Source organism: Copidosoma floridanum, unplaced genomic scaffold (genome assembly GCF_036245765.1).
Source record: "Copidosoma floridanum isolate Cflo_tuat_1 unplaced genomic scaffold, Cflo_Japanese_pri ptg000040l, whole genome shotgun sequence".
Classification (NCBI taxonomy): Eukaryota; Metazoa; Arthropoda; class Insecta; order Hymenoptera; family Encyrtidae; genus Copidosoma; species Copidosoma floridanum.
Genome location: NW_028321917.1, coordinates 221738 through 235288, shown reverse-complemented (window position 1 = coordinate 235288; position 13551 = coordinate 221738). Strand labels below are relative to the sequence as shown.

General features: G+C 33.9%; 1 protein-coding gene across 1 annotated transcript; it reads left to right on the top strand.

Annotated features, from left to right (window-relative positions):
• Positions 1 to 30: 30 nt before the first annotated feature.
• On the top strand, positions 31 to 1239 carry LOC106636743 (uncharacterized). Its single transcript, XM_014349238.2, has 2 exons — positions 31 to 229; positions 349 to 1239. Exons 1-2 carry the CDS (start codon positions 175 to 177, stop codon positions 1005 to 1007), a joined length of 714 nt encoding a protein of 237 aa, XP_014204724.2. The 5' UTR covers positions 31 to 174; the 3' UTR covers positions 1008 to 1239.
• The last annotated feature ends 12312 nt before the right edge of the window (positions 1240 to 13551 follow it).

Below are 13551 nucleotides of genomic sequence, written 5' to 3'. Positions count from 1 at the left end.
GTCGTACATAAGAACGAGCAGTCTATTTTTTATATGTCTATGTTAAGTAAGACACATCATAATAAAATATTTCAAATCGGATTTTTATATAATGGATCATTAATCACATTACTATGGAAGCTGAAAAACTTGTAAAAAATGTTTTTTAATTAAAAGCCAATATAGAAACTAAAAATGTCTGCTTGTTTATTGCAAAAAGCTTTTCAGCAATTGAATATTTACAAGAAAGGTAACGTATAGTCTTATTAAAACGGACGGTTTTCTCGTATTGTCTCTCGGTAAACATGACTTTCGGAAAAATTAAAAAATGTAATTTCGCACTCAAAAATTATTTACTGTGTGTTTCAGACATTATTTTGGCACATTACGTGACGTACACCACCAGGTCGAGAATAGTGAACAGGATCGCTAACATCGTGGAAGTGAATGAAAAATCTCTGGCCAATGTGGTTAAAGAACATGCATTGTGTGGTTCGAGGTTCATTGGACTTAAGTATCAGGTGCCTAAGAGCGAGCTCCCTCTGATTAAAATTATGGAGCTACCTCTGAAGCCGAGCCTTGTGATTGATAGTCCAATCAAGAGTATAATTGAAAAGATTGACATTGTAACTAAGAAAATCGTTGAGGTACCTATGAGTATAAATGTCATTGAGAAGCAAGCTGAAAGAATGATAGTCATCAGAAGGAAAAAAATAAAAAAGCACAAGAGACGAAAGTGGCTGAAGAAGTTTAAATTTGTTATCAGGAAAAGAGAGCAGAGAAAGAAGAATTTAAAAGAGAAAGAATACCAGGTCGACCTGCAAGACATTATTGTAAAAGCTGAAGAGTTCAATGCTGAACAGTATGTTGCAGAACGCCTGACTTCCTTAACTAAAAAACGTATTCCTTACAAGTGGAGGGGTGAACTGCTGCCAGAGGATATGATAAGGCAATTTATGAACGAACAAGAAAAAAGAAAAGCATACAAACTTAGACTACGCACCTATAGGCTGAGACTTGACAATTGAAATGTATGAAATCGATTTTGCATGAATTTTTTATGGTACTTCAATAATAAACATTGTAGTCTTACATTTTCTTTTATTTAATGCATTAGATTTTCAAGTAAGTGAGAGTGGTCTAAGAGTTATAAATAGTTCTAAATATTTATACATAGCAGAAATTGGTAATATAAAATTTTACATGTGTATATTTATCACAGCTTTCTGAAGTTGTTCTTTCAGCTAATATATCCTGCATTCGTCTTGGGTGAAAATTATTAATTTCAAAATCCAAACTTAATTCGAAGTTGTATAACTTAATCTTTTTCAATTTAATATTACATAAAATATGTGATAGTCATATGCAATAAATCAGAAGATAAACAGTACTTTCCAAATGTATACGCTGATTACGTTTTTTTTAAATTTTAGATTGTTAGATTCGTATATCATAAATATATTATATTGAAAGTACAAATTAATTGCCGTGAAAACTATAAATAGGATTTGATGAACTGCAGAGAAAAAAGGTTTTTCCTAAGTTGAAAATAGTTTTTCATGTCAAAGTATTATTTAACTAAGTATTACACAGATGAAAATTACGTTATATAGTTAAAAACAAACACATAATAATGACAAGTCTTTCATTTTAATCTATGTCCAATATTCGTCAGACAAAAATTTATAGCTATAGTTACCCCCATAAATCATAGCTATAAATATAACTATGAACCACAGCCGTAAATATTGCTCAAATTTTAAACAATAGTCGGTTCAAAATCTAATTTTTTTTTAAAGTTTATGAATTAATGGGGACGTTGTCATTTGTATAATGGCATAAAAACTAAAAGCCTAAAGTATTTTCAAATCGGTAAGTAGGAAGAACCAAAAATCATAAGCAGTTTAGTTGTTTCCAAATAGGTTGTTATCATACCGACAATATTACCTGTTTTGATCGATGTATCTTTAAATTCAGATTTGAAACCAACCGTTACTAAATATTTGTAACTTTCTAAACAAAAGTTACCATAGGTACAAGTTTCGATAATGAACAGTTCTTAAGAAAATAATTATTATGTCGCCGATTTCGGAAAAGGCGCAGTTCAGTACAGCCAAAGAATAAAGCTCGTTCACTGTACATATAACCCTTTCTGATCACATCTCTGCAGAGATATGATTGGAATGGGTTATATCAGTTATATGTCGAGTGCATCTGTTAGGAATATGGCTAGGAATCAATTCCGTTTCCAGCATTTCCACAATGTAGGGATGAGTGCCCGAGGGGCAAGATGCAAGATCTGGTTGTCCGGGTCGATTAGGCAAATTGGCAGTCCCACTTCTGCCGTTAGCGTGTCTCTTCGAGGAAGGGAGGTTGAGAGAAAAGTCCTGTTTAATATAACAGAAAGAACTTTTTATTTGGGCGTACAGTGTGGTGTCTACTAAGACACCGGAGATCAATCTATAGGCAGAGAGCCAAAACAGAGATGAGTAAAGAGATTGCTAACGCCAATGCTACCCAGGGGCTTTATTTTAAGAAAGTTAAAAGGTGCATTTTTCACTGTTCGCGCATGTGCAGAAACCAATATTTAACTTCTGCACATGTGCAGATGACCAAAATACGTTTAAAAGTGGCCCACTTTTAAACGTATTTTGGTCATCTGCACATGTGCAGAAGTTAAATATTGGTTTCTGCACATGCGCGAACAGTGAAAAATGCACCTTTTAAATTAGTGGACGCTTGACTTTTCCAAGATGAAGCCCCTGCTACGGCGTGAGACAACTTTTTTCCACTGATCACACAACTCGTTAACGAGTCTCGAAGGCTCCCAGATTTTAGGGAGTTCGCCGCATGCGCAGTGCGCAATCACCCTTTCTCTATAGAGCAAGCTGGAGCGGGAGAGTCCCCCTACCCATACCTTTAACCTAAGCCCCGCCCACTTCTCACAACTTAAGTATGACATCTTGTCTTATAGGAGTGCAATCGACGATAGCCGCGCGGGCTAAGTCTTTTGCCCCAGCCAAACTTGCCAGCTTTCGAATCTCTCTGATAATTTTTTTTTTTTTTTTTAATGTACGTTATACATAAAGTGTTACAACACGTTTATGTAAATAATTATATGTATAACGTTTTAATACTAAGACATAATTTTAAAAAATACTATGTACAAGACAAGGTAAGTAAAATTATAAAACAAAACATTCGTCACTTATTAAGGAAATAAAAACATTATTATTTAGTGAGTTAAGTGTCGAATTATGATAATTAAAGTATTATTTAGTATTTAAAAATTACCAAACGACACGTCTTGATCATTGTTAATTTAATTCACTATTACATTAAAAAAAACAAGTGCGCGCGAGTCCACGAGCCAAGGACTCACGCTGAATACGCGCAAAAAGTAAACAAGACCAGTAGTTCACAGCCTTGAAAACAAAGTATATGCGTTAAAGTTTCGCATCTGCAGAATACGTTACAGCGTACAATACATATGATCTACACTACTATTTTTTGTTGACTAACTTTAATTCCAGTTTTAAAATGTTTACGAAAAGAATAATGGTTCTAACGTTGCTACCTTGACGTCAATTAACCCTGCAACTTATGTTAAATGATTTTCTTAATTTTGTTGCCTAGTCCTTGTTTTCTTTATTTTTATTTATTTATTTTTTTCTTAATTTCGAACGTGAATGTAAATAAATTACCGCGCGCGTAATAAGGCCACAGTAAATGTGCCGGTCTCAAGCCCGGAGAAACTACAGAGAGAGCGTGCTGTAATAAACATACTCTAAGCGAAAAAAAAGTTGTTTACTTATTAAACAACAACTAAAAATTCATATATTTTATTAATTATACTGTCTGAAATCAGCATGAATTTTTTCACTATTTTTTGTCGAGTGATTTTAGGATACATATAGAAAAATATTGAGAAATTGCAGCATGAGCTTTTATGGCAATCCATATTTTTCGACGAGACGTATTTCCAAGAATAAATACTTGTAGCGAAGTAAGTTATTAATGATACATGAATCAAAAAAAAGGTCGTGCAATTCGGGACAGATTAATGTATTAAACAGTGTTGCTTACCGACCATAATAATGTAATAGTGAATTAAATTAACAATGATCAAGACGTGTCGTTTGGTAATTTTTAAATACTAAATAATACTTTAATTATCATAATTCGACACTTAACTCACTAAATAATAATGTTTTTATTTCCTTAATAAGTGACGAATATTTTGTTTTATAATTTTACTTACCTTGTCTTGTACATAGTATTTTTTAAAATTATGTCTTAGTATTAAAACGATATACATATAATTATTTACATAAACGTGTTGTAACACTTTATGTATAACGTACATTAAAAAAAAAAAAAAAAAAAAAAAAAAAAAAAAAAAAAAAAAATCATCAGAGATTCGAAAGCTGGCAAGTTTGGCTGGGGCAAAAGACTTAGCCCGCGCGGCTATCGTCGATTGTACTCCTACTAGACAAGATGTCATACTTAAGTTGTGAGAAGTGGGCGGGGCTTAGGTTAAAGGTATGGGTAGGGGGATTCTCCCGCTCCAGCTTGCTCTATAGAGAAAGGGTGATTGCGCACTGCGCATGCGGCGAACTCCCTAAAAAAACTCACTCACTCTCGCACTCTCGAAAAATGTGCGCCTTGGTTCGACGGCTGGCCGCGGCGGGTCGCCCCGATCAGTGGAAAAAAGTTGTCTCACGCCGTAGCATTGGCGTTAGCAATCTCTCTACTCATCTCTGGTATCCCCACCGATATAGGTGTCTAAGGCAGGGAGCACACGTCATCAGCCTTACTGATGAGTCCTGGCGTGCTCCCGGGACGAAACATCAAAATAATATTTTATCTCTCAAGTAGACGACAACATTTCTTACACACGTACAGCGTAATACAGCGCCAGTCAGGTGTGCGTCCAGTTCTGTTTTGACCGTAGTCAAGGGCACACGTAACATTTAGCTCTCCTTGTATTGTATAAGTCTGTGCATTTAAAAAGTCAGTTATAGTCAATTGTCAGTTTGTTTTTTTCAAGTCAGTTAAGTATATCATTTTATAAAATAAATCTGTAAAGTCGTCTCCTCATTTTCCTCTGTCAAAACCTTTCAATTACATTTAATACATTTTTAATAAAAAAGCTGTGAGCTATGAGTTTATGATGATAATAATTACATTTACCTTCGGTTATTCGAAATATAACACCAGAAAAAAAATGTCGGAAGTCTATGTAGAATCACTTCTGTAAAACTTTCAGGAAAGCCATATGGCATTACACATGGTTTTACATATGGCATTACATAAAGGGTTTTAGCTTGGTGATGCCATGTGTAATTCCAAATGGAAAAACACATGGAATTACTGATTAGAAAAAGAAAAATTTCTTATCATCCAGAAATAACTGCAAAATACCATAATAAGTTATTTGCAGTTATCAAATTGTCTTCCCTATCAAAAACTTCAATGCTGAATCAATGCTGAATCAACGTTGATGTTAGCGTTGAATCAACGCTGAACCAACGTTGAATCAACGTTGATTCAACGTTGATCAAAACGTTAAAAATAAATTTTAAAAAATTACAAAGTAGTATAATAACATTTGGAGCAAATGTATTGACGGTTATGGAGGTACTATCCGTATGGTAACACCAAAACAGGGGGGTTCAGTTATTTGATGTTAAACTGTGTTGAATACGCATTATATTTTTCTATTATTAAATTAACGTTTATTTCAACGCTGATTCAACGTTAAATCAGTGTTCATTCAACGTTGAATCATTGTTGAATCAACAATGGAAATCACGACTGATTTCAGTGTTGCGTCATTCATGGAATCATCGTTGATTCAACGTTGGTTCAGTATTGATTTATCGCTAAAATCAACGTTGATTCAGCATTGATTCAGCATTAAAGTTTTTGATTGGGTTACCATCGGGATGATAACTCCAAAACAAGGGGGTTCAGCTGATTTTACTTCTATAGAAAAAAATTTTATTTTATTTTATTTTTTTTTATTCCTGAAATATAACTTGAATCCCCTTGTTTTGGAGTTATCATCCTGATGGTAACACTAATTGTTAATAGTAAATGACGCATTACAGTATTCTGCAGTTATTTCTAGATGACAAATTTTTTTCCTTCTTCCAATTTGTAATTCTATGTGTTTTTTCAAATAGAATTACATATGGCATTACCAAGCTAAAACTCCTTATATAATGCCATACGTAAAACCATATGTAATGCCACATGGCTTTCCTGAAGGTATTACAGAAATAATCACACATGGAATTCCGTCTTTCTTTTTCAGGTGGGTTAAAAACTCAATAACACGCAACCAATAATGGTATGAGTCCTCAAGAGTCCTGAAATTTTTGACATTTCTCTCACCATAAGCACTTAGATTGACTTTTTTTAACCCTCTCCAAAGACTTGCACACAGCGAATACATGCCACGCAACGCTACCTTCCCCCCCCTCCTTTCTCACACCTACATTTCATATTTAATTTGCGTATACACAACATGTATGTATACGTATATACGTACATCAGTGTTGGTTTTCTGCTATTGTCTGTCACTTCTAACCATGAAGATGATTTTCACGTCTTTCTTGGTAAATATCTTTAGAAAATGCCCCATTACCAGCATTTTACATAATAGTATTGAGAAGAACACTCAGTCAAAAATTGTCTAAAATTTTATAGCTATTAATTGTTGTTTTAACTATAGCTATAAAGACCTGCATTTACAGCTATAATCAACTACAATGTACCTATAAATATGTAGCTTATTATTAGCTGTAAAATAAACGTGTTTATAGCTTTCAATTTTGCACGAATTTAAAAGAAAAAATGTTTCTAAATCTGATTTTTTTTGAAGTTATATCAGCCATGAAAGGTGTTATCATGTGGATGATAACTTAAAAACTGGGGGATTAAAGAATTTTCGGACAATATTTTAAAAAGTTTATATTAATAAACAAATGTTTTCCTACTTTTTTTCTTGTTCAAAAGACTTGAAGCCCTCAGTTTTGGTGTGATTAAATAGATGATATATAACACCACTAGTGGCTATCATATTTACAAAAAAATTAGATTTAGAAACATTTTTTCTTTGAAATTCGCCCAAAATTTATAGCTATAAACACCTACATTTTACAGCTAATAATATGCTACAATTATTGGTACATTGTTGTTGATTATAATAGCTATAAATGTAGGTTGACACATCTATAATTAAAGCTAAAATTATTAGCTAAATTTTTAGCTAATAATTTTTGACTGAGCAGAGATTTTTCTACAAGTATATCACAATTTGTCTGCTAAGGTTTTTTATTGTGAGTTGGAAAATGCCTGTAAAGCTGATATTTTGATGCTCTCTCTAGTACAAGGTATGACGTAATCCCGGTAGTAATTACTCAGTTCGTTATTTCTGAAATTATTAATGGAAAAGTATGTGTAAAGCCATGTGGTATTCCATACAGGCAATTGGTAGGGAAACTATGTGTATAACACAACATGGCATTACAAATAAATTTACAGTGATAAAAAAAAAACACGTCTAAAGAAATGGAATGATACTGAATAAAGTTTTTATTACCTTCTGTACTTGACTGTTCATATAATGTATGCATTGCAGTTGCTGAAACGGTTTCAGTATTCGTTATATACTCACCCATAAGTAATAGTTGTACGAACGAGTCCTTATAGGTGTACATTTTTGACAACATGTAAAGAAGGAAGATATTTCCTAATCTCATCGTTTAGAGGGTATAACAGTAATACTACATGTTATTATCTGTACCTTAACACAAAATAGAGAGGTCGATGGGGTTTCTTGTATTTGTAAACAGTTTTTCCAACAAAACCAATTTTTATTTATTTGAAGCTTTTTACAGAGTGTACATTTATTAAAATTTAATAACATAGTTGATAGATAGGAAGCCGAATTAATATGTTACACAGCTTAACATATAGAAGCGTAGCGCTGAATTATATTTCAAATTCATTTTAGAATCTTTTATCATTGTTTAAAACTTACTATAATTGATATATATTTATAAAAGATTATATATTAAAAATAATTTCTGCCTTTTTTATATTTGCGTCTGCTTTTTTAAATTTTTGTTATAAATAACAACTTAAACATTCTCTACAACTCTTAAGTATTTATGGCAGCATTTTTCATGATAAGCTGTTGGTATAATGTATTAGTCTATAGATGTTATAAAGATGCACAAATAATGATATAGATGCTCATTGTTCTTACTATCTAAAAATATTTTTTCACAATAAATATTTATCATCTAGATCAACGATCAGGATCGTTTCACCCATACGACACTTTTTTTTAATAATAACTGTATGCTTAATCAAGTACGATTGTTAATAAAAACTTTATTCAGTATTATTCGAATTCTTTAGACGTGTTTTTTTTATTTTTATCACTGTAAATTTATTTCTAATGCCATGTGTAATGCCATGTGTAATGGCATGTGTAATGACATGTTGTATTATACATATATAGTTTTCCTACCAATTGCCTGTATAGAATACCACATGGCTTTACACATACTTTTCCATTAAGAATTTCAGAAATAACAAACTGCGTAATTACTACCGGAATTCCGTCATACTTGTAATAGGCCATTTACAAGTATGCATGACCTAGCAAGTATATGGCTACCATTTAAACTCATGTTGAACAGTTCAACTTTGAGCTGAAATATCTCGAGATTTTTCTCCACTTAGGGTATAAACAAGGACACCGTTGGATTCAGTATATCAAAATCTATTGAATGAAACATATTTTATTCCGTAGGTTTTTGCAAGCTACCTTAACATAGGCTCTTACAGGATGTATGTAACCTCAATTTTGACTTTCACAAGAACGAAAATGTTTAAAAAAGACAAAGATATTGAAAAAAAACCCATCCCCAACGGAAAAATTTAATTTAAAAAAAACGTAGCAAACCGTAACTTTCTGTGATGTAATGTAAAGTTTGGTTGGATTTCGAAGCACAGTTACAGTTTGTTAAGTTTTGTTGTGTTTGATTATAGTCTACTACAACCCAACACATTATCTTACGACTCGTTACATTTTATTATAATTCTATAGAATTATAAAGACATTCTATTACATAGAATTCTTTATAAAGACACTCGAATCTCGTGAAAAAACAACTGTAATAAATAAACTCTAATAAACTGTAAGGAATTAAGTGTTGTCATCTGTAATATTTTATAACAGCTTACAGTTTTTTGCAGTTTTGCATATAATTAATAACTTTTAGATACATTTTTGAATTTTTGAATAAAAATTACTTTTAACGAAAAAAAGTTCAGTAATTATTATGAAAAATTATTAGTGTAATAGTATGTGGTAAATCATATTAAAACGTAACGAAAATGTAAGAAAACGTAACACGTACAACATAATAAAATGTAAAAAACGTCCGAAATCCATGAGAATACTTATTACAGTTCCTTACATTCTCTTGCGGGTTACAGCATATTATGACACATGTTTACTTTTTTTTACATTTTGTTACGTTTTCAAATTTCCGCTGGGGTATCTACAAATTAATTAGTGTTTGGTTATTCAGTGAGCAAAATTTTTAGTCATGTTATAGTGCTCTTTTAACAATATTATATTTAAGCATATGTTAACATCAAATGTAAGTCAAATAGTATTGAGAGTGATGATTGCAAGAGAGTACCAGAGTACGCGTGGCAAAGAGCTAGAGGGCCAAGGTGCACGGGCATAAAGGACTCCCTTTTTCTCGCCCCTTTAAATGATACTGTCGGACCTCCTTAATAAATTCTTTAAGAACTCTATATTATTAGGATATAACTTGTTAAGTTTGTGAATTCATATTCCGTTCATAGTAAGGAATTTAATTGAATTCATTCAATTTAACTGAGTACAAAATGAATTCATTTCGAATAGTTATTGCCGTTTAGGCTAGCAGCTTTTTGTTGATTACCATACTGCGTTGGAAGCCAATGCAAAAATCTTAATTTAAAAATTCTTGCACCAAAAGCAAAAAAATTAAAAAAATATTCAAGTAAGATTTTTCAAGTTTTCTTTCACACATCAACTTTGAATGTTGTACAATATAAGCAAATAATACTGTTATTTAGTGCATGCGATCTTGAGTTTGTCCTGATTTGGTATTCCTCTTTTCAATGCACAATAACTATAAATAGAGTTACTGACAGAGGCTAGTGTGCAAAATTTAAATTCGTAATTTGCTTTCCCACCCCCCTCAATTCCCTTAATATATTTGTTGCAGTACTCTAAGGTCACTAAAAAGAGCACAATGAATAAAAAATTGAAATTAAAGTGATGTAATTAGCGGAAGGACGGTAGTTAACACACAGCTAATAAGTAAATTTTTTGAAGGTGATAAAATATATTGAGTTTAAGATATTTAAATTAAGTGCAATGTAAATTTATTAAAAATGGTCTGTAAATTTTCTTTAAATAAATGTTTATATGTATTTGTATTATACATAGTAGGGGTGTGCCAGAGGTTCCGAGTTCCGACCACAATCACGATCACCGTGGTCTTTTCCATCAATATATACACGAAATTCGTGAAGTTTCCTACTTTATCGACATTTCCAATCTAATTTTTTAGCCTTCTAATTTTGCTCCCTTGGTGCATAATATACTATTATTAAATATCTAAGTAGCTTTTTTCTGAGAAAAAGAGTAGTCAGCGCATATTCTTGATATTTCTAAGAATAATTCAAGCTTATTAGACTCAGAGAGATTGATTGAAAATTAAATGAGATGGACATAAAATGAGATGAGAAACGAACTATGCATGATCTACTGATTTTTCGCCTTTCTTCTTCAAACTACAAAGCGTCGTACTAAAATTAATTTCAAATTGTTTTATGATGTTTAAATAATGTGAGCCAACCTTTTTATTCACTGTTGAGAATGGAACGAAAGTCTCGCGATCAGTCGACCCAAACAGTAGGGGAAATGAGCCCGACCAGGGGATGTTGAATAATGTGTGAGCGCGAAGATTGAAAAGGGACGATCGACAGGTGCTTGATTCCTGTGTGCGAGATCCCAACATGATGTGTCAACATAAAATAAAAGGGCAAGCTAGCGAATATAATAAAAATGTAAATAAGTAGCTGATCATACGCGCGTTATCGGTAAAAAGGGCACGGTGATAGTTTCCAGTTATCAGGGCGAGAGGTAATTGACCTCGCTTGCTGTCACGCCACTTTGAACTCATGATACCCCAAGCCTAAGTGGCTGTTGATGGGGTTTGTATACCGGGTGGGTCTTTCATAGGGAAAACCACGCCGCCAGGCAAAAGGGAATTATCACCGGAGGCTTTAAAGTTCGAATATAAAAACCAACAATCGTCCTAACGCGCGTGGACACAGCTGCTTATCTAAAGAGTAGGTATTCGTATGCACTAATACGTGTTGGTAGAACAATAATGTATACCTGAAAGCCAGGAGTTACCAATACCTATGCGAGTCTGCTAAGCAAGAGAGCGAGTAGGGCTAAAGGAACGGGAGGAGAAGGGGAACCTTGGCGGGCGCGGCGATGCGAACGAAGGAGGGACAGGGCAGTAACTTTAGGGACATCGAAGTAGACGGTAGGTAGGGGCTTCTGGCTCTGAGTTTTATATTTTAAAAAAAAAACAACAAAATCTGAGTATATTAATAAAAATAACTTTTGACTTCTCTATTCTTGATTGATTCCCGATCTCCATCCCTTACAATTCACGTAAAAAAGAGCAGAAAAAATTAACTCAGTAAGTAATAGTAATTAGTTAAAGATTGGAAGGGTAGAAGGTGATGATACATCCGATATAAACTCATTGGGAGAAATCGATAGGAAGTGACGTTATTTTTACATTAATTTTTATTTGATGATGCAGTTTATTAAAAATGAAAAAGAATTTTTAATTCTTATGTTTTCGAATGTATAAGACCTGATTTTAGTGAGATTCATTATGGTTTGGAAACGAAAGACGAAAAATCGAATCACGCGTCGTTCTTTTGACATCTAATTTTACGTATTTCACATCTAATTTTTAATGAATCTCGCCATGTCTAGGCTTAAGTTATATATTCTTAGAAATGTCGAGATGTGCGTCAATTCCTCTTTTTCTCAGAAAGTAGTTATGTATTAATAAATAATGTTGTCGGGCTAAAAAATTATGTTGGCCATATCGATAAGGTAGAAGACTTCAATTTTCTTCGGACTGCCCATATAGGGGCCAAAGGGGCCGTACTAGTCTTACTAATATATAAAGCAAAGTCGCTAAAACCGTTGTTATTGCTAACCGCGAAAACTACTGAACCGATTTTGCTGAAATTTTGCACACTAATTCATGATACTTCCTAGATGGTTTTAGTATAGTTTTTATCTTAAAAAACTTAATAACAATAGCAATAAATGAGCTCAAAGTTTTGCAAAAGTATGCCAGCTTTTCACTTTAGTTCAGTAAAATCCGCTAGGTGGCGTCGACATAAAATCGAGGCTACCTGCAACAGAATTAAATAAGTGTGGTTATAATAAGCTGGAGCGTCTCAATATCCATGCAGTTATATTCTGGCAGTTCAACGAGCTGCACAGGGCATGCTGATGATAGTCTTGCAGATGGGTATCCCGGTTACGGATGACACTCTTCTGTAAGGGGGTAGGGACCCAAGTGTCCATTCACCCTGAATCTCGACGAGAGCGATCAAAAAAAAAAAATTAATTCCAACCGATGACGTCTCTGGCATAATACCAGGAGACATATCTAGCCAGAGCACAATCTACACCAACTCTTCAGAGTTGTGTGGCAGTCCCACCATCCCACCTGGTGCAGTAAGAGAATTTTTGACTACAAATGTAAACCAGGGAAAAACAGCTCTGAGGGGCACGGGCAGCCACAACGGCTACCTTCTTGGTCGTCGCGTCCCCAACGCGCTTACCCACATGTTCCCGTCTAACGATGAGCGGTTGGTTATCCGGGGAACGACCCGAAGACAAGATATTCTTTGGTCAGTGGCGTACCTCCCTCCATCACAGTCTCCGTACATCGAGACTCCCAGGGAAAGAATCAAGCAACCCGTAGCCAGCTCTTCATCATCAGGAATAATATAATAAAGAATAGCCTGGAAGTTTCATCACTGGCGCTTTTTAGGGCCATTATAAGTATTTACGTTCCCTACTTAACCATCAATTTCATCGGTTCTTTTTAGGATCCACCTAAGTGTAAACTACCTTGCCAATAAATACATTTTTACTACCATTTCCGGAAGCGATTTGTCGACTAAAAGACTGTATTAACTAAAGACGGGCACTATTAAACAAAGTCAGTCATTCACTGTCAGACGTCACAAGCGGAGTTGTTCGCCGCAAGGCTGGGAACCCCAGTGACCGTCGACCCTATATTACCCTCTCGACTCTAAGCATTTAACCAGGAATCACTGATCCTCTCCAAGATCTGCGCTGGGAAAAGCTATAACAGCTATGAAGGAAAAAAAACTTGAGCCAACGGGACAGCCTCCAATGGACAAGTATCACTAACCAAT

Bases quoted from the DNA above. Each gene is read 5' to 3' on its own strand.
- LOC106636743 (XM_014349238.2), top strand. From the start codon at position 175: ATGTCTGCTTGTTTATTGCAAAAAGCTTTTCAGCAATTGAATATTTAC. The intron at 230-348 runs GTAACGTATAGT...TGTGTGTTTCAG, and splicing joins ATTGAATATTTACAAGAAAG to ACATTATTTTGGCACATTAC.